Source organism: Falco naumanni, chromosome 11, assembly GCF_017639655.2.
Source record: "Falco naumanni isolate bFalNau1 chromosome 11, bFalNau1.pat, whole genome shotgun sequence".
NCBI classification, from domain to species: domain Eukaryota; kingdom Metazoa; phylum Chordata; class Aves; order Falconiformes; family Falconidae; genus Falco; species Falco naumanni.
Genome location: NC_054064.1, coordinates 5,759,698 through 5,780,123, shown reverse-complemented (window position 1 = coordinate 5,780,123; position 20,426 = coordinate 5,759,698). Strand labels below are relative to the sequence as shown.

The window sequence follows — 20,426 nt, the reverse complement described above, 5'->3', positions numbered from 1 at the left end:
TTTTGTCTGTTACTTTAATAAAATATTCTATTTGCATGCTTACTGAGTTGAAACATTGGGCAGTATAAACTGTAATCACTGCCGAATACAGAATCAGGTAATTTTGTGGTCTTTTCCTCTTTTTAAAAATAGATAGGGTTTTATCCTGAAATTAGCTATATAAATCATGACCAAAGTTATTATTGTTCTGCCTCAGCAATAGCACTGATGCCCTCAACCCATATATTTTTCTAGCAGTACAGTTTCCCTAATTTAAAAAAAAAGAGGCTGAAAATGCATGCAGTGTGCAGCCTGAATGTCCAAGTTGTGTAGTCTGGGTGAGATCAGACTGTCTGCTAGCTCTAGTGAGCTAAGCGTAGCTATTGATAGTAGCGATGCTTTATTCCCAGCATGTTGTAATACTGTCAGCAGCTACCACTGACCTTTTATTTCCTATATATTATGCAGAGATCATGTCATCAAAACTTCAGATTCCTGAGTTTTTAACATTAGATGCATCATCATTTCGCACGCTATGTTTTTATCTTGTAGGACCCACAAGTCTAGCAGGTTGGACTGGGGGATGAGAGGAGTTCCTCAGGGGTGGAGAGATGCAGGATATACTATCTGCTCTCCTGGAGCTTCACAAAATAAGTGGAAGCTGAGGAGAGGTGCAGATTGGTAGAGGAGAGAAACAGAACAGCTGCAACATGGTCAGAGCTTAAGATTTTGTGGAGTTAGTGTTAACCTTGATCAGGTCTTTAAAGCACTTCACTGTGTTGTTCACGAGTTTGGACTCATGATGGTGTGGGTTCAGATAAAGTGGCCAAGGCAGGGAAGTGTGGGGCAGGGCTGATGTGTGTTGGGTTTAGTACTTAAAGCCTCAAAGTTTGAGACTACCTACCTGCATTGGAGATAGCCAATTTGTGCTTTTCCATCTCTTTCCTCATACTTGCAATTGTGTGGCCAAAATTTGCCTTTTTTCTGGATCAGGTCATGCCCTGATCCTAGAACAGCAGTGCTAGCCCCAGACAGTCTTTTGGCAGCCTAAATTGCGACCAGCATTAACTAAAAGGGGCAAATCCTCAGCAGACATGAGGTCTTCTCCTAGTACTGAGGTTTCTCCCCTTTCCTGCTCTCTCTCATTCTTATTCCCTTTGCTACCTATACAGTGACGCTGAGTAAGACCGTGTCCCAAGAAAGTGCTTTTCCTTCAAAGATGGTCTTGCCCTTCCCCAGCAGGTTTTGCATCGTATTCTGGCTTTGAATGCTGCTGCCTTTCTTTCATTGTTGAACGACCACAAAACTAACAATACCGATCCACAGCATCCAGCTTGTGGGAAGGACTACTGTTGCTATGTCAACAGCTTTGTATTCATTTGCAACTATTTACCCACCTCTTAAGATCTTAGCATCGCCCTTATGCACTTATAGTTCAGGGTCACATGTGGCTTCATCAGTGTTGTTCAATTTTGCTAATATACCTGGTGTCCAAGTGGGACCACTTTGGGGACCTTCCTTGACCGGTGAAATACTGATTATTATTTTTCTGCTGCGGTAATAGGAGCAGTGATTTCTCTTTTCCCAACATCTCTCTGTAGAGCTAGCCTTTCATGCTGCCTCACATCTGGGTGACTTGCTTGGCTTGTCAGTCAGCTCAGAAGAATGATGTGATATTAATGACCAAGAAGGCAGTGTACCTTTTTGGAAAGAGAATTAATGTTTTCCAGCTGAAAGCAAGGTCTTACCTTAATAGATTCTCGTGGGTAAGTACTCTATTGCGAGCCTGCTGTCACTCAGAAAGAATCTATTTGCGTGAATATATGTTTAGGGTGGGGTTCGGCAGCTTCCTTGGGCTTAAGCTACAAGATTACCTTTAGCGTATGAATTGAGCACAGTGTTCAAAGGCACAGACAAAGGTTAGGCCTTTCTTGAAAGCCTGTAAAAACTTCACAGCAGTGCTCAGAATTCAGCCTTTAGGAAATCAGTATGGCGTGCAGCAGTCCAGGACTTTGCTGTTACTTGTATTGGACTTCACCCGCAGGTTGGCTTTTCTTGTGGGTGGTCAGTATCTTCCTCCAGTCCGTGATCTCTGAGGCTATCGGCAGGGGAAGCAGGGGGACAAGGTCCGTGTTTTGGAAGTGTATGCTTGTCGCCTTACAACTTAAACTCATTCCAGGATTCAGTGCAAAGGTTTTATTTGTTGTAACCTTTGAAAGCAGGTACAGCACTTCAGTCAGTTAGTTAATGGTTGTTTGGAGGAATCTCTGGGTTTGGCCAGTATGGTCATGATCATATTTCTGTCCCAACAGTACTTACTGTGGGGGAAGCACTGGGCTTAGTGGGATTGTTTAAGGTAACACAGTCTTGAAGACTTGACTTAAATGTTACCACTATTCATGGATGCTGGGATGTAAATGAAAGCAAAATATCAAACCTTACCTTCTGTCCTGGTGAAGACAATCTTTCTGGCACTGGTGGGTAGATCATTCTGCTTCTGTTCAGGACTGACAATTAGGAGAGTTGTGGCTGTGCAGTGTTACTTAAACCTACAATTTTTTGCAGTTAAGCTGACTTGCCTGTGTCTGCATATCAGAGATGCTGCCACATCAGCCAGGCAGTGCACAGTGTCTTCCTGCCTCACTGCAGCTGCTTCCTAGGAAATCATGAAGGGTCGTGAAACCACTCAGAGGTGTGCAGGGCATGCTGCGTGTGCAAATTTCACATAAGCTTCAGAGTTTAAAGCCTATATAACTCACACAAAAAGTAGTTTCTGACTTGTATTGGATAAGTGTTTGCAATGAGTAGTGAGTAACAGTATAGAGACCTATTGGGAGTTTCCTGGCTTTATCCCAGAGGTCGTCACACTTCAGTAACAAGTGAACGAATAAAATGAACTTGAAAAGCTCCATTTGATTCTCTAGAGAAAAGGATAAATCTGTTATTAGCAGAAATGAGCCTGCTAATTGTTTGCTTAAATATTCTTTTCCTGAACATTTTGTCTTACGAGTGGTGTAAAAGTCATTTAGTCAGTGTTACAAAATTCAAATTTAAATTGAAATGAGCCTTGAAATCCAGGAACAGATAGGCAACTCCAAGATTCATCTTTTCCTCGCAGTGCCAAATTGCTCTTGCTATGAGCTGTTTCTGCATCCCTTAGAGTTTAATCCTTTCTAACCTTGGCAGTTTCCAAAGTTGCGTTTTTTCTGGTAGCTTATTTGAGGGACTTGTTCACTGGAACGACATCCTCTGTGATGGCTTCCTGTGTTATCTCCTGCATAATTAGCTGTTCCAGCCTTTTATTTGGGTAGTGTGCACGTTTAGACTTTTGTAACATACACTCCTATTCCCACACAAACTGGTGAAGATTGTCACGTTGCATAGAAAAAGCTGTAACCCGCAGATGCAGTGCGGACTTTCATCTCAAAAGGTATCTTTTCATAGTATCTAAGCATTGCATGAGTTTTTAAGGGAAGAGATTTTGAATGTTTGGCCTAGGTTCCTCTGAAGATGCCCTCTTAGCCATTTGAATCTCAAGATGACAAAGTAATTTGAGAAGATGTGTGTACAAATCTAGGCGTTCTTCACATGACTTCTTTCATTGCCTAGCTAGTGTACATTGCTTCTTTTCCACATTGAATACCTGTGTATCATCATGTGCTTTCCCGTGCTTATTTCCTTGTCTGCATGACCCACTATACCTTTGGGGGTTTGGTTTAAAAGTTCTTATCTGAAGCTTGAATATTAGCGATTGTGACACTATATTTAATATCCGCTGTCTCTTGCAGTGGAGTCTGCTTTGAGGGCAGTTTATGTAATGAATCAGATCGCCATCTCCAGAACCTAGTATAGGAAGGCTTATATCTCCTCAGGCTAGTGAAGCAAAATGTCATTCCGGACTAAAATTGGGTTTGACTGATGATTTGGCAAACTTGGGTCTTCAGCTGCATATCGTAATGCATATGGCAGCAGCCTGTGCTTTCCATAGAGCCAGTTTGACTGCTCTGAAGCCTGTTTGGTGGCTCTTGTATGATGTTTGCTGATGTGACAGAAACCTTAAAGTTGTTGCTTCATAAATACACTCCTAAAATATTAGGGAAGATGTTCCTTTTCATATCTGCCTTTCTTAATGTCTCAAACTATTATCTGTGTGATCTTGATCTCTTGGAGCATGTGGTCCCTGGGAGTCATGACTCTGCTGCCCCTTCCCTCTGTCGCAGCTCTGTGACATGCAGGACTTGGAGTCTTTCAAGAACCAGAGCTGACAGGGGTTTGCAGTAAGAGCAAATACTGCATGCAGAAAGTATCTTGAATGGGAAGAGATCTGTTCAGCAAATGAAGTAGTACTTTTGGCTTTGATAGGTGGATCCAGCACTCATTGGACAAATAAGACTCCTGGTGCTCATGTGAGAAGTTTTGGATCTTCTGAGATATAGTCCCTTTAGGCAGCACGGGTTGAAGCACCTTTTACTATAAAATTACTGTTCTTCACATGTTCTAGGAGTCTTGAAACCTGTTTTGGACATCAGCCTACATGCACTGGTGCACATAGAGCCATACATGTTACATAACCATTGAGAAAAGTTGTATTAAGAGTCTGAACAGTATACAATTATTTTTCTTCTTTCAGACATAAAGAATGAATTCTTCCAAAAGCTACAGGTTGTTAATGCTATTGTCTTGTCTTCACTGGTCTTGTAACATTAGTAAGTCTTCCTTATGCATACTGAATATCTTTTTCTCCAACAGTCTGATAGAAGGCAATCTTTGAATTGCACAAAACCCATATATCCCTTATTCCTGTGAGAAATCTTTGTAGCTCTTTAAAACCATAAAGGTCAAAATTTCAAAGGAGTTCTAGAGAAATCTGTTTTGCTTCCCCCTCCCATCAGAGCCCTTTTCTCAACTGATTAAGATATCTAATGTTTTATGTCTCCTCCTTCTCTCCTTAATAGTTATTTAGGGTGGAGGTTTTATGGGCTGCTGTGTCAAAAGCTTTAGACAAGTCAGTAAAAAATGTCCCCAGTGTGTAAAGACCATTATCCATAACCTGGCAAATGTCATCTGTAACTTCAAGCCATAGGGAATCTGTCGAATACAAAGGTTAAAAACCCAGTTGGCGGTTCCCATCAAGGCTGCTGTTCCCTTCATCTGTTCAGCAGAGGGAGATATAGATCTTTAGTGAAATGCTAGTGTTGATATACATTTTTTAAAAAAAAGAGTAGTACATCTGGTGTTAGTAAGAGATGAAAGTCACTGGCGGAAGCAGGGTATAGTCTTCCCTGCAGAGCTCTGTCAAAATATTTCAAGTGCTAACCTGAAACCCTGTGCTGTCGCATTCCTGAGCCTTTCCTTGGTAGAAGGAAAGGCAGAAGATGCTTATTGTGCTGTTGGTTTTGCCAGAGATTAAACTGAGGCTACCAGACACGTTTAATCTAACCTTAGCTCTCTTTTAATTCAGTTCTCATGGAGTGAACCTTTCTCATGTTGCTTCCTTTGTCATGTAGTCTGCCAAACAGAAACAGGCATTTTCCTTCTCAAAGCTGTGTTCTTCCATTGTTTAAATGAAAACCTGGACTGGATTTGTGTTGGATTCCCTAAATATAAGATTTCGGATGCTGTATTTGTATTGAATTCCCTAAATACAATTTTTGGGGGGGAGGCTGTTGCCTATCATCTGTATTGCAGAGTAGGAAAATGAGATTGAGTTGTCATCCCCGAATACCCATGTGCCTTCCTCTGCTTTAGAAACTTCTTTTCATCTCCTCACAAACATCACGGGCTCTGTGGCTTCCTCACTTGAAAGGTTGGAGGTTTTTAAAAGATTTTTGCCACCAGCAAAATAAATCTTTGCTTAATCTTGTATAGCCTTCAGAGCTGTAAGGGAAGAGCATGTGGGGGAGGCTTTGACCTGCAGGGAGAATATCTACTGAATGCTTTTCCAAAGTTCAGTCCCTTTTTGTATAGCTGTTGAATGTTTGACACCTATGAGGATGGGGTGTGCGGGAGCTCCCTGGGGGTCTGGTAGAATGGCATATGAGACCACTTTTCTAGGCAGAACTAACTAGCAAATATTAAGTACCACATCCCAAATCAGCTTGGGCACACACATGAAAACACAAAATAAGGGCATTGGCCCACAGCAACAAACTGGAACAGAGCATTGCCTCTAGAAGAGATTGCTCAGATTCCTGCAGGGCAACAGAAAGGTTATTCAGAGAAAGGACTGTTCCTTTACTGCAAAGGGAACTCCAGGTAAAAAGAGGAGGAAAAAGCAAATGCATCAAATGGGTAATTTTGTCTTAGTTATAGAAACAAAGTACTTGTGATTTCTTCTGCTGGAACAGAAAATTGTGAATACAAAGCCGTATCCAGCAAACATTTTAGTGTGCCTGTAACAGTGGCTGTTGGGATAAAATTTTCTTGTTTTATTGGGTGGTGGTTTTGTTTTGCAGGGAGATTTTAGACAGGAAAAATAAATACCAGTTAGCTTTACCTGCGCTGCAGTGTTTTACAGGAAGATGTTGGGGTAAAATGGATTTATTTCTGCTCTCTCCTTCTCATGTGATTTGTCATGCTGCAAGTGGAAAACAGCACACTGCATTCTTCAGCAAAATGCTCCGGATAGTTTTGTCTGTCAAAGGTTCTTTGCTTCAGGCTGTATGAAACCCGTTTTTAATCTCCTTTCTTACAGTAAGGGAAATGGTTTGTAAAGAGGGCACTGATGTCAACTCATTGTTGTCGATATTATCTAATTTCTTCTTCAGAAAATTCTTGTGCTAATTTTTGGTGCAAGGCTTTGTTCACTTGAATTAAAGTCCACTTTTTTTCCCCCATCCCTAATGCATTGTCATCTCTTCTCTCTCCCCAGAGCATCTGTTTCCTTCATGTAGTGGAAATGATCACATTCTCTTCTCTGAAATGGCTTGTGATAGGCCAAAGCCTGTGCTGATCATATTCCATTCCAGTATTACTCTGTCAAGTAAAATAAAGACATTTATAGTGTGTTGGCTGGAAGGCTTCCTCACCGTTCTTTGTCAAATGCCACCCTGCATTTCTGTTGCTGTAATAAAGACCCTTGTATTTTGCCTCTATGTACTCTCTTCTGCCCTGGAAGAGACCCAAGATTAAAAATAGTCTTTTTGGTGGTCCCTGCATGAAGGTTCTCCTGTCTTGTTGAGCTGAATTATTGCCAAAGATGGAGTGTTCAACTGTGCTATGTTCACCAGTCTATTCTCCAGAGCAGGACCTGCATGTGATGTTCAAACTCCAGCCTGCCTCTCTGCCATAGGAGAGATTAAATCTCCACCCTAAACTTTTTGAACAAGCCACCTCAGTCACATGAAGATCTCTTTTAAGTGCTGTTGTTTGGTATTACAGGCTTGGCAGCAGTTCAGCAGTTCTCAATTTTCTTCTTCACTAGTAAGGAAAAAAAAAAATGAATTAATGAAGAACTAAGGTTGTATGGCAGGGCTTCATGCCACCCCATCACGTGGGAGTAGGTAAACAAAACCTGAAATATCTGAGAAGCCAGAAACTTGTGCAGCAAAAATTGCCTAATCATTAATGCTGTAATGCTGAGAGGTGGGCTAATGCCTTTCCTTTCTTATGTCAATAACTAACAGTTTAAGCAAATTTGGATTAAAAAAAAAATAATTCTCCCTAGTTTTTTGATGTAGTAGCAATTTTTAAATGCAGCTAAGATGGGAGAAGAGTCTACAGAATTTCTGTCTTTGCAAGTGCTCAGAGTTTGACTGAGTAGGACCCTTGAACACAATTATTTAATTTGCAAGTTGAATCCAGCTTCACAGTTGTCACTTGCTTGAATGGGAAGTCAGACTGGCTGGATTCCAGAGTTCCCTTTCAACCTTTGCTATTCTACAACTTTCAGGGCCCTTGAGCAAAAATGGGTTTCTAACAGAAGTTGCACTCTACGTAGGATTAAGTTTCAGTTTGGTCTTCCTTATCATTAAATCCCGAGTTGTCTTTTGACCAGCCTTTGATATCGCTGCCGTTGCAGGGAGGCTCTGTTTCCTGGCGTGAAGATATGTAAAAGATCCACTGGAGAGGTTGAGTTTTCTTATTAATAGCTTTTAGTTAGTCTCTAAGAAAGTATGAAGCTTGTTGGATGGCTTTGAGGTCAAGAGAGTGTTGAAGCTTTTGTAGGTCTCTTCTTAAATTAAAGGAGCTTTTTATTAAAGTGTGTTGTCTTCAAGACTGGGGTTCTGATAGCAGCTGTCTGACTTTTCTCAGATTTTTGAGAAAGAGCAGCACTTGTTTACCTGGCCCTTTTTTGGGTTTCTGTAAGGACCAAAGCATCTAATCTGCCAGGTAATCTTCAGTGTACTGTGATAAAGTACGCTGTAGTACAGTGATCTGAGTTTATTTTTAAGTCAGGATGTTGTTCCTTTTTACCTCTTTCCTCTTTTCTTTTCGCTAACAGAAGTTTTTAATAGTGAAAATTGAGGTTGCATGGGAGCTTCCTGATCCTGTTTCCATTTTTAGTCTAGCCAAAAGCTTTACCTCTGAGGATGCAAGCTTTTTTATACAAGAAATCACACCAAGCCTGGCTGAAAGAGACTTTTGGTTAACCCATCTTGACGTTAAAGTTCTGTTCTTCTACTGCTTGTTTACCTATGTTCAACAAAAAATCTTTAAGATGGCTTGCCCTCTCCTGCATGGCATACTACTTAAGGGAGGACAACGTGTATTCTTTGCTTTCATCTAGAGACACTTGAAACACCAGCTTTGGTTTGAACGACTGGGCTCTGGACACTTGAAGGCATAAAGATATGATGAGATTTTCCTGCTGAACGAGGTGCTTAGGTACAGTTTTAAGTAGCTCTGAAGGCTTCATTCTGTCAGCTTTGCATGCTGCATAATTTTGCTTACACTTGGTGTACAGAGGAGAAACAAGTGAAAGGAAAGATCAATTTCTATAGGTAGATGTTTAAATATGAGTAATTGGATTTCAGCTAACCCCTTCAATATGTATTGAGCCATGGAGGTATCCCTCAGGATCTCGGGAATAATTTTTTTAACCAATGAAAGTAAATACAGAATGAAGTGCCACAAAATCATTCCTCTTTCATTCTGACGACTATTTGGAGGCAAGCAGAGGTATCTTGCACCATATCTGCTCTGACTGTTTAAATCTTGTTGAACAACTCATTTAGATGCATCCCTCAGACTACAAATGTCTCTTAATCTTACTACTGATGTACAGAATTTCAATGGTGAAAACAGGCAGCCTTGATTCAAGCTTGAATTTCGTGTGGAGGAAAACAGATGAAGCTGAGGGAATAATCAGCTGAGGACATGAGTTACTAGATGCAGCAGATCAGATCATCATGGTCAAAGAAGCACAACAGAAACACGTTAAAGGTTGTGCTCCAGCCTGAACTTTGCTTTCAGTAAAGCATCTGTAGTATGAGGCAAGCAGCACTACAGGCTATAGCCAGAGCATTAATATATGAAATGAATTTGAGCCCAAGTTTGGTATTGAAGATCTTTTATTTAAAAAAAAAAAGTTCAAAATGTGCTTTAACAGAAGACTTCTAACAGATCACTTAACATCTGGCTGCCTACCCTAAACTTTGGTTTTGAATACGGGCATCTGCTTGGCTGTAACATTCATCTGACGTGTAGCAGTGAGCACCACTTATATTCTCAAGTCTATAAGCACTGAAAAATCCAAGTAATGTAAATTACTTTTTTAATAGATCGATAATCTAAATATTGAACAGTTGAGAAATACGCATTTCTAAATGATTGAAATAAGAAAAATGATCATTGATTTTCTAGCCGTTCGGTTTTCCAGAGTAGAGCCACAGAACCTTTGTATGCAGCTCTTGGCTTTCTAGTTGTTACATCCATTGAATATAAAACTGTTGCATTGCAGGTAAATTTTTGTTTTGCTGTCCTTGGCTTGATATCCCTTTGAGTAAGTGTTTTTTGGTTGAAAAAAGCTGGGGGGTGGGGGGGGGGTGTTGTGAGTTAGCTCATGCTAATGTTCATGGTGAAAGTGGGTGAAGTAGATGACCCAGAAGATGAATGTTACTTTGGATTGCTCTGCTCTTCAGTTTCTGTGTGTTGCTGCTACCCAGCGTGTACTAGTACTCAGTGAAAGATAAACAGCTGCTGTGTGATGCTCTTTCCTAACCCTTGCCTTCTCTTTCTGGAGCTGCTGCTTGTCAGCACGCATTAAGAGCTTTGCAATAGGTGATGTTGAACCTAATGCCTGCTAGTAACAGCTGTTTTGTGAGTTTTATTAACAGACTTAAGAGTAAGGAAAATCATGTTTAGCAAAAACAGATTTTGTCTTTTTTGGTTTTTTGTTTGAACAACCAAAAATCTAAGAGCAGTTCCATCTGTCTGAACAACTCTGAAATTACCTGAGATGCTGCTGGCTCCATTAGCGATTTCCAGCTCTCTCTTTTTAGAAGTTTTTAACCTGATTTCCTAAGATCACATAACCATATCATCAGTTTATTTGCTGTGTCCTCACCCCTGCAACCAAGCTGAGTGTGAGGACTGAGATTGAGAAGGGGCAGATCACTTCACCTTGTACGTCACAAAACCATCCTTCTGCCCTGTTCCTGTCAGCTGGAGCCTTGCGAATTTATGAACTACCGAGCAACGAGGGATGCCATCCTTTCTGGCGCAGGTTCTTACTGAAAGGGTGGTGAGATTTTTCTGAAGTTTGGAAAAATCTGAGTTCTTGATCAGTTGTCATTGGATGGCTCAGCTGTTCTTGAGCGTTTTGGAAAAGCATTATTTAAAAACTCAGGCTTGTGGTCAGAGACCTCTCAGCAGCAGTGGCAGAGCTTGGCTGCCCTTTTTGCCTTCTGAGATAACTTTAAAAAAAATTAAAAAAATGGTCTGCCAGGAAACATTTGAATTCAGAAGGTGCAGCAGCAGAATTGTCGTGTTCAGCTTCTGCAGTGACATTGAACTAGATGAGAATTGCTTCAGTGTTTAATTTGTTATGGTATATATACATGTTCTTTCCTATTATCTCATATATATTTCAATTTAGCCTGAACGCTAAAGAAAAAGTAAAGCAGTGAGCTGTTGCTGCCCAAGGGTTAGGCCATGAGGCTTTTAACTCTGGAAATGTCATTTCCAAGTTGAAATTGTTCTAAGTGAGTTTTCTGGTTGAGGGTGGTAACTGTAGAGCTGCAAAAAAAATTGCCAAATAATAATTTTAATGCTCATGATTGAGAAGCAAATACCTTGTGCATCACTAGTTAGCGATGGAGTATGTTCCATGATTCTTCCAGGGATGCCAAGGTCAGGAGCCGGTGGTGGGATGCTGGATCCACTTACAGGCTCTTACAGAGTTCAAGAAGCATTTGATTCCCCTCAATGCCTACTCTGTTTTCTTTACCTTTAGCTGCCTTTTAGGACTAACTCATTCTCTCAGCTTTCTGGAGCACCCTGCCACCTTGCCTTGGACCTGCTGGCGTGCTTGGGATGCAGCCCATCACGGACAATTCTGGTTCATCAAACTCTGCTAGGCGAGGCTGCTGCTGGAGTACCTGGGAGTTGTATTTTTCTCATTTAGCTTCACTTTTGGGCTTCTACTTCCTCAGCAGATGGCATTTTTATCATGTTTTTCGGAAAGTCCATATGGCCTACAAGAGAGAGTATCTCTTTAATTGTAAAACATGACCACCTGTTCTGATTTTAATGAATGCAGTGAGCATTCGTCTTCATATATCTACTTAAAAATAGCTGCTTCAATTGAATTAAAAAAAACCACCACCTCAGTTAGGCACCAACACTTCAGCTGCTGAAATAATCAATTAATAATTAAGTGGCTAATTTTAGAACCCACTGGCCTTGCCCATTCCCTCGGACTTACTGTGATGAGAGCAGACAGTGATTGATTGCCCTGCCGATGCCAAGAGGCACATGCGGTGGTGGGGCCAGATGCCGGCAGGCTTAGAGCTGTTTATTGCGATATTTAGAAGGTGAATGCAGCTTCATGCATTTGCTTTGCAAATGGACTTGTCTTTCCTGCTACAGCTCTTTCCACATTGCTCCAGCTGCTCACATGCAGCCATCCACAGGTACCTCTTTCCCTGCCACCCTCTGAAGGATAAAATCTGATGCTCAAAAGGTATCCTAATGACTGGCCAGCTGGAGAGGAGGTTGAAACTGTAAGCAAAAACAGACTTGAAAGGTTTATCTGCTAACTGGCTCCTAATAAAAAGCCCTGCTAGAACCATTCTGCTCATTAAAATAACAATTGCTAGTTAACTGTTTCATAGCTCCTGCAGCAGGTCCACTGGCCAGATGAGAAAACATATTGAGCTCATGTTTTCAGAGAGGTGTAAGGGACCAGGATGTCCAAATCTTGTTAAAGGAGTGTTAATGCTTAATTCGGAGTCCCACTGAAAATTAACCCCTTTATTGAATTAGCCTGTCGGAGCATCATCCTGTTTTAAAGCTAACTAAAATACCCAAAGGGTAGGAACACACTGCGGTTTTGGTTGATAGATGTTGGCTGTTGGGAAGGGATTTAATATTTCAGAGGTGGAAGAAACAGGAGCGTTGGAAGGAGAGTGCTCGGGGGTACAGCATTTGCCAGCATTTCAGCGCTAGCAGTAATGGGTGCAATAGCTGCTGGGTTTCAACACGACAGGGTAATTTGACAGTTCGGTGTAAGTGGTGGAGAAAACTTGGTGTGTCTGCTTGGAGTGTCCGCTTTTACATATCTGTCAAGGAGGGAGAAAGCTCTTAGAGGAGAAGTCTCTGAACCCATCATATTATGCAGAGAGCAAGGTGCTGGAAGCAGTTAGAGGGGAAGGCAACTTGCCTGCTTACCTCATTTCACTGAAGGTGTTTCTGACACAGCCCCCCCATCCAATTAGTCTGTTAATATGGGGGAGAAGCTACCCTTGCCAGTTTGATGGTGGTTGCTGTAGCCTGATCAATGTAAATCCAGTTATCTCTCAAACCACATGGGATTTTGAGACAGCTGGGTGTTGTTTGTACGGCTGAGAGCCCTGCTTTGAAATGCTGTGCAAATACAAAAATAACCATAGCTATTGGCATTTAAATTCATTTCTATGTAATCTTTGTGATTAACTTCCATTGGTGGGGTGTTATTTCAGTGGGAGGAGGGTCAGAGCGGTTTTCAGCTGACGTCTGGGTATCACAAGTTGCTTGGTGAGAACGGCGTCCAGCTCTGTTTCCCTGCGTGTGTGTGGCCATCCCTCCTTGCAAAATAGCAGGCAATAATTAAATGAAGTTCAACATTAAAGGCTGAAAGTCAGGAAGGGAGAAGCTTATTAACCTTGTTGAGCCAGAAAAAGTACTGCGGGTCTTTGGGGCTTGGGTCTTGTGGGGTTTTCTGTTCTTGTTTTTCTGTTTTCTTGGGAATTGACATTTGGTTGTGCAGAAAATAAAATGTATCGCTAATTCTGTGATCCCTTTATGTGGTTGTGTCACTGAAGAACATCTATAAATTAAATCTTAAGAACTGGAATTTAGTCTGTTCTCTCATTAGCAGAAATGCTAATTCTCTGTTGATTGTTAATAAAGTCAAGGGAAAGAAGCAAAAAACACAAGTATGGAGGTTACCCATTTAGCGTAAGCGTGAGAAATTTAATCCTTACTTTCCGTGATCCAATTTAAGTAGGAGACAGAGTTTTTAGCTTTGAGCTCTCCAGCAGTTTTCCAAGAGGGCACCGCTTGGGGAAGAAGGGAATGCAGGGAACTACAAATGGCACTTGGAGTGGCTGGGCAGGGAGCCAAGAGGGCAGGCAGGAGAGGCAAGAGTCCTTTTGGCTGCTGGCTTGCCTACGGCCACGTGAGGTTTGCAGGAAGATGTGTGTATGTGGATGCACCTTTTTCCTTTGCTGACTCTTTGAAAGGCCGCTCAGACTGTTGCGGACTGAGTATTGGGGCCATTTTAAGAAGCCTGTTTAAACACTCCTTTGCTATAGTGCAGACTGTTTATCCCAGCTGAGGCTTTAAGTGAGATGTAGAAGCTGCAGGCAGGACTTTTGTTGTGAGCTGACTATTAGAGGTCCCGTGCATCCTTCCCAGCTGATTAAATTTTGTCCCTTTTCTTTCTTATCTCCAGATCACTGTGTTCACTACTACGATCTTCGCAACACTAAGCAGCCAATTATGGTGTTCAAAGGGCATCGCAAGGCAGTCTCCTACGCAAAATTTGTGAGTGGGGAAGAAATAGTCTCTGCGTAAGTATAGCCTTTTATGTAGGCTAAAAACTTTGTAGCCCTTGCTTGCTGGCGTTCTTCAGGGCCATCGTGCAAGTTCGCCTGCGTGGGTGGGTGTGCTCGCTAGCTGCTGTGCTTTTGGGAAGCAGATCATTGCTTTTTTCTAAGACAAAAATAGACATTATTCCTGGTGTCACTTAGCTCTGCTCTGTCTTGTGGAGCTAAAATGACAGAGAGGAACATGGAGACAACTAGACGCAGATCCTGACTTTGGGAAGCTGCAGGTGGACTCTCTTAGTGCTGTGAGTGCTGAGGGTCCTTCTGACCAGAGCTCTGCTGCAGAGAAGGCTGCTGGCAAAGCCCTGAGAGCAGTAATCTGTGGTAAAACAGAGCTGATGAGCAACAGAAGTGATCACATGGCGCTACTGTGTCTGAAGAGGAGGTTTAGCCACAGCCTGAAAGCAACTCGAGTAGGACTGACTGTTCTCTTCTTTGGTAGTTTATTTATCTGCTCAGTCAAGGTCCTTTTTAGGATTATACTTGAGTTAGAAAGTAAGACAAAGAGAAGTGTTGTGTTTTGTGGTCCTAATGATGCAGCTTTTCAGCCAGAGGAGACCATAAGGTCTGCTATGAAGGCCCTGAAGAATAATATTCTACAGCTTCTGTTCAGTTGTGTGGCCAGATGCAGCTGCCTCAGGGCTAGGTGGGTTTTCAGTCATGTGGCAATGAGGGTGTCTGTCAAATAGCACAGTGAAAGGTTTGACAGACTGGCTACAAACCTCTTCAATAAACCAGAAGTGAGCCCCTCTTACATGGTGGGGAAAAGCCAAGTAATCTTGGGGGGCTGCAGGGCAATCTTTGGTCTCAACACTCTCAGGGGTAACATCTGAGGGCAGCAGGGATGGATCACACAGGTAGATCTAGTCCTAGGAAGCGTGTACCACTGTATCCAGCCCATGATTATCCAGCGTGGCTCTATCCTGTGTTTTCAACAGTTTGCTCTAGAAGCCTGGAGCCATCGCAAGGCATTTTAAGTTGTATTCAGGCTGCTAGTGAGTTGCTCTGAGCTGAACTGTGTGATGGAAGATTCCCTGGTGGCTTCTGATACTGTTTATATTTAATCAGCTCCACTCTTCTTATTTCCATGAACAGTCTATAAGGGTGCAGATTCATACCTAGAACACAGAGAAAATTAAATGTAATGCTTTGAACCAAATCTGGGTAAGAAGAAAAGGTTTAATAGAAGCAGGAGGAGGCTAGAAATGTTTTACAGCCATGATCTAGTGGAGCATCATCTCTGGGATGTTTCAGGACAGAACGGCCTTGTCCTGCTTGAACCAACTGTCTGAGAAAGCTTATCCCACAGTCCTGGGAGGAATATCGATAGAGCTGTCAGACTTGGTCAGGCAACAACAGGGTGAGGTGACTAACTGGAGGATTCACCTACCTTTTTCTGCAGGAACAGAAAGAAGTGTCAGAGAGAAAGGATTATTTTTCGTGCCTTTCTTTTGCAAATTGAGGCGAGGAGGCAGCAGTAGTGATTCCCAAAAATCAAGCACTGATTTCTTTTTAAGAAAAAATTATATGTATATTCAGATTCTTTAGATTTCTAGCTAAAGCTGTTTTATAGATTGCATTGATTTACTTTGCCTTGTAGAGTTAGATTTTTGACCTCAAGGGTGTTCAGAACTGCCTGGTATTTAGCACAACACATTGATTGCAGTGCTGATTTACAGAGAGACAGATCTAACAGAGCAGCACATCCATGATATTTTTTGGAAAAGGGTATGAAACCAGAAGAGCAGTGCAACACCAGGAGGATCAATGGTCTTTTTCTCTCTTTGCAGTCCAGTGGCAGATAATATTCTTTTATGGCATGTTTATCCTAAACAACGCAAATGTGGCTAGAGCTTGATGGGGATTTGTTAACAGTAAAGCATTCTATTAGTAATAGTCTTTAAGTGTGTTTATTTTAATGAAGCCATCTAGAATGTGTGCTACTAAAATATAGAGGTTAAGTGCCTGTATATACGAGGTCTTCTTGATGGGTTAGCTAATAGCAGAAGCTGTCACAGGAATCTGACAACTTGTAGACCAGGGATTAGTCTTTTGCTGCTTTACCCTGCCTTCAGGAAAGTTTAGTTTCCAGGCAACTCTGAAGCTTTTAAAAGCAGCATTTTAAAAATACATCTGCCCTAATAGCACAGAAGGTACCTCCCTATACTTGTGGGCCAAAAAAGCAGCAGTGTATATCTCTTTGCCATTTCTATGCGCTGTGCTGTTACTGTGATGGTAAGGACAAGGGAAGGGAAGGAAGAGTGAGCAGCAGTGTAGTGCAGGGATGGATTTGGAACAAAGATCAAGCTGAATACTGTGGTTTAGCTCCCCCCCCCTCCTCCCCTCCCCCAGTCAAGACCTGGGATGAGGAATGCACTCCTGCTTAAGTCATAGTATTACAGATAAAGTTCATACCTTCGTTCTGATCTGACCTCATACTATTATTACAAATGACTAACAAATCTTGCTGCAACTCCCTTATCGCTCCTTTGTCATTCCAGCTGTCATTGAGGATCGAGATAAGGTTTTTGCAGTATAGCACGAGGTGCATCTCTCCTCTCTTGTGCTATATTTTTGGTAAATGTGACATTGGTGCAGGGCCAATGTCTTATGTTGTTGGCAATATTTGATGGATCTTGGGTGAGGTTTTTTCCCTCAACTCTAAATATTTGGAAAGCAGCAAGGTTGCGTGACACAACCTGCGTGAGGGGAGCATTGCCTGCCTCCCCTCCTTCCCACCCAGGAGGCTGTCAGGTCCTGCTCCCAGTCTCTTTCGAACTGAAGATCAAAACAGCGCTACCCCTTTCCTCAAGGGTAGCTTCAGGGGGCTCTGATCCCACCATGTCACCATTTGTTCCCTTACTGTGGAGCCCATCGCCTTAAGTCAGTGAGCGCCAGAATATCAGAGCCTGGCAACTGCTGAAGAATAACTCTTGTGAAGTAAGAGAGGCTCGTGTCTCCTCAGGTTTGGGGTAAGAAATTAATCTTGTATCTCCCAGAAACCTGGGATCTTCATTTCAGTTGAGCTCTGCCAGGCAGAGGAGAGTACCTCCACCTTCTTTCTCTTGCCAAAGGGAAGATGTATGCTTACAGCAAATAAAAAAAAAATAAAAAAATTTGAAGGCATGTATGTTTGCATGTAGGGGAACAGTGGAAAACATCAATTTTGTTTTAATCCTGACAGAGTTTGGATATTTTTACTTGTCCTGTCTAGCTTTGCTGCCAAGGTGAAAAAAGAGGGAAGTCTGAGATTTGTATCCGTGCAGTCTCAATTACACATGAGTAAACAACATCAGCTGAATGGTAATAGCAACTCTGCGCCCCTATAGGTTTTTATATGCTGCTGCTTGGTATTGGGCAGGAGAACATGCTTTTAGGGCAGCTGGAGGGGGAGGAGACTGCTTCTTACCGGTTCTGTAAAGGCATGAATGAGAGTTGCAGCCAGCACAGAAAAGGGAAGAGATTTTGTTCATGCTGTAAAGGCTTAAAACCAAAAAATAATAATAAAAAATCAGCGTGTCCTGGATCTTGAGGGGGCAGTGATGTCCCAAAAGCTGTACAGTTCAGTGGAGGACTCCACAATTGATAGGAAAAGGAAGAGTAATATTTCAGGGAAGTTTTTTAGTCAAACATGTAATATGCTTTGACAGGCTTCTAAAATAATGTGATACCTTTCCGAGCTCAAGCTGAGTTGCATTATGATTGAAAGCAGGATAAATTTTCTGGAGTGCACTAAGACTTCCTATGTTTACCTTGCAAGTAGGGCGTTAAGGACCAGGGTTGCGAGTGAGGAGTTCCTGCTGTATGGCAGCAGGGTAACTTTAGGTATTGTTTTCAGGTCAACAGACAGTCAGCTGAAGCTGTGGAATGTAGGGAAGCCTCACTGCTTGCGCTCCTTCAAGGGTCACATCAATGAGAAGAATTTCGTAGGGCTGGCTTCCAACGGAGACTACATTGCCTGCGGTGAGTAGAGCAGCCATCCTGACAAACGCTAATGGGACTCCTCGGAGCTGATGCCTCTCCAGTTGCAAAGCACATCAGAAGTTGTGTTACATAGCTGCATAGGCTTTTTAACAGACAATTTTCCTAAACTTCTACCTTCCTTCCCTTCTCAGGGAATGGCATACGGAGCCCTGACCTAAGGGGCTCTGTTGGTTTCCTCCTGCTTCAGACGAGTTCTTTGTCTATGACGATTCAGACTTGCTGTCACCAAAAATCAGCTGCTAATGTAGTTGCTGTTGATATGACTTAAGTCTTTCAAGTTTAAGAACTGACACATCTTCCCAAGGAAAGGCAGTAGCCTGGACCACACGAGGGTCCTGTACTTGTCACTTAGTGCAGCATTCTGTGTGGTGAAGCTACACGCTCATTGTGAACAGCTCCCTAGAAGGCTGAATCATCCTGAAGCAGTTAGCCCTTTGGCCGTTTCTGTCCTTTCACCACCGAAGTTACACTGTTGAACCTCTGCAAATCCACAGGTCCTGGTAGGAAAGCAGTGACAGGCTCATAGTTGTGGGGTAAGCAGGACAGCTGTGCCAGCACTGAAGGGAGGAGCTTAGCTTGTGTATTCTCTGTGATCTCTGTACTATTTGCAAGGCAGAAATTGGGATGGATTTCTAAATAAAGCCTGCACACTGTCTAGTCTCTCTTACTTAAACCTCCACGGACCAAACTGTCATACTTGATTATGGCAGGCAAAACTGTGACAGTGTTACCTGCCTTAGGGCTGTAACGCCGAGCAGGCTGAGTGTAGTGGTGTTTCATGTGGTAGCGTAGATGCTCTGCCCTAAGGAAGTTATGGGGGACGGTTGGGATCCCGTATATTTTGCAAGTGTGCTGCATACTGCAGTTGTCTTGTAATAAAAGCTGGTCCTGTTACTAAGCATCGTGAAAGTTTGCTGAGGAGTACTCCAGTTGCCAGGGCACCGTGATGATGATAACTACAAGGAGGAAATATCTGGCCTTGTCTTAAGGCTTCTTAGCTCTTTCATTGTTTCTTTCTCTCCCTGCTACCAGAGCCTAATCTTGTATATTTATTTTTTTTATCTCTAGGAAGCGAAAATAATTCCCTTTACCTATACTATAAGGGCCTCTCAAAGACACTGCTGACATTCAAGTTTGATACAGTGAAAAGTGTCCTGGACAAGGACCGGAAAGAAGATGACACAAATGAGTTTGTGAGTGCTGTATGCTGGAGGGCACTACCAGATGGGGTAAGCTTTCTGCTCAGACACCCAGCTGGGTGCAAAAGAAATGCCTCCTGCTTTTTCTCACAAAATAGAATTGCTGGGGGTTTGACTGCACTTGGTATTTTCCCGTTTGTGGGTATTGCAGATAGGCATGAGAATGTGAAGATCTGCAGGGTAGTTGAAATGCTGGGGGCGAAGGGACTGCTGTGCTCTTAACTCTTCTACCTGGGTGTTTGAATTTCTCTACTTGGCATCTGAATTCCCAAAAGCAGCATTGTATTTCTGGCACTTAATTGTTTTTGTAGGCGCATTAGCAGGTTTTTGGATGTTTTAATGAAGGCACCTGCAGGTACTCGGTGTGGAGCCTTATCTCGATGTTACTGTTTCTGTATGGGCTTGGTCATTGAAATACAGCCCCTGTGTTTAGATGAGTAGATATGTAAAAGAGGCGAGCCCAGACTCAGTCACCTCAATGACTGTTCCAGTGACACCTAATTCATATACGTAGCATGTGTACTAATGCTGCAGGCAAACCTGACACAGCTTTTGTGAGAGTGGCCTTTTGGCACAGAGCTGCTCTGGAGAACAAAATGCTGCTTTTAAATTCAGAGTGCTCTTGAAAACCTTGCATAAAAAAAAAAAAAACCCCAAACTTGAGCAAGTAACTCTCTTGTATGTACAAGGGTTTGCAGATCAGATACTTAATGGGCTTGTTGGGAGGAGGAGGAAAGGAGCTCATCCTAAATACAGTCTTCCATTTAGCTAAAGTGGAATGCTGCCTAATTGATGTCCTGAGATGTTGCGTTCACAAAGATAGCGTTTCGGAAGGGTAGCTTTTACCAATCTGTTTCTGTATGAAGAAACTGCCCCCACAACCATGATTCAGTTGTCACTGGCATAAATTCACTTCAGATAGATGCTTCTGAAACAAAACAAAAATAAACTCAAGTGTCTGAAACTGCCCTTTGGATTTAAAGGTGAAAAGTGGGCTGTTGTAGTTTGAACAGTG

General features: G+C 42.4%; 1 protein-coding gene across 3 annotated transcripts in view; it reads left to right on the top strand.

Annotated features, from left to right (window-relative positions):
- COP1 (COP1 E3 ubiquitin ligase) overlaps positions 1 to 20,426 on the top strand; it is a 127,751-nt gene that overhangs the window by 75,121 nt on the left and 32,204 nt on the right. For 2 of the 3 annotated variants that reach the window (XM_040610115.1, XM_040610114.1), the window contains exons 16-18: positions 14,075 to 14,192; positions 18,067 to 18,191; positions 19,281 to 19,441. In XM_040610115.1, coding sequence (XP_040466049.1) covers positions 14,075 to 14,192; positions 18,067 to 18,191; positions 19,281 to 19,441 — 404 coding nt within the window. Of the gene's footprint in view, positions 1 to 14,074; positions 14,193 to 18,066; positions 18,192 to 19,280; positions 19,446 to 20,426 lie in introns of all 3 variants that reach the window. The other variant, XM_040610116.1, reaches the window with a different exon arrangement.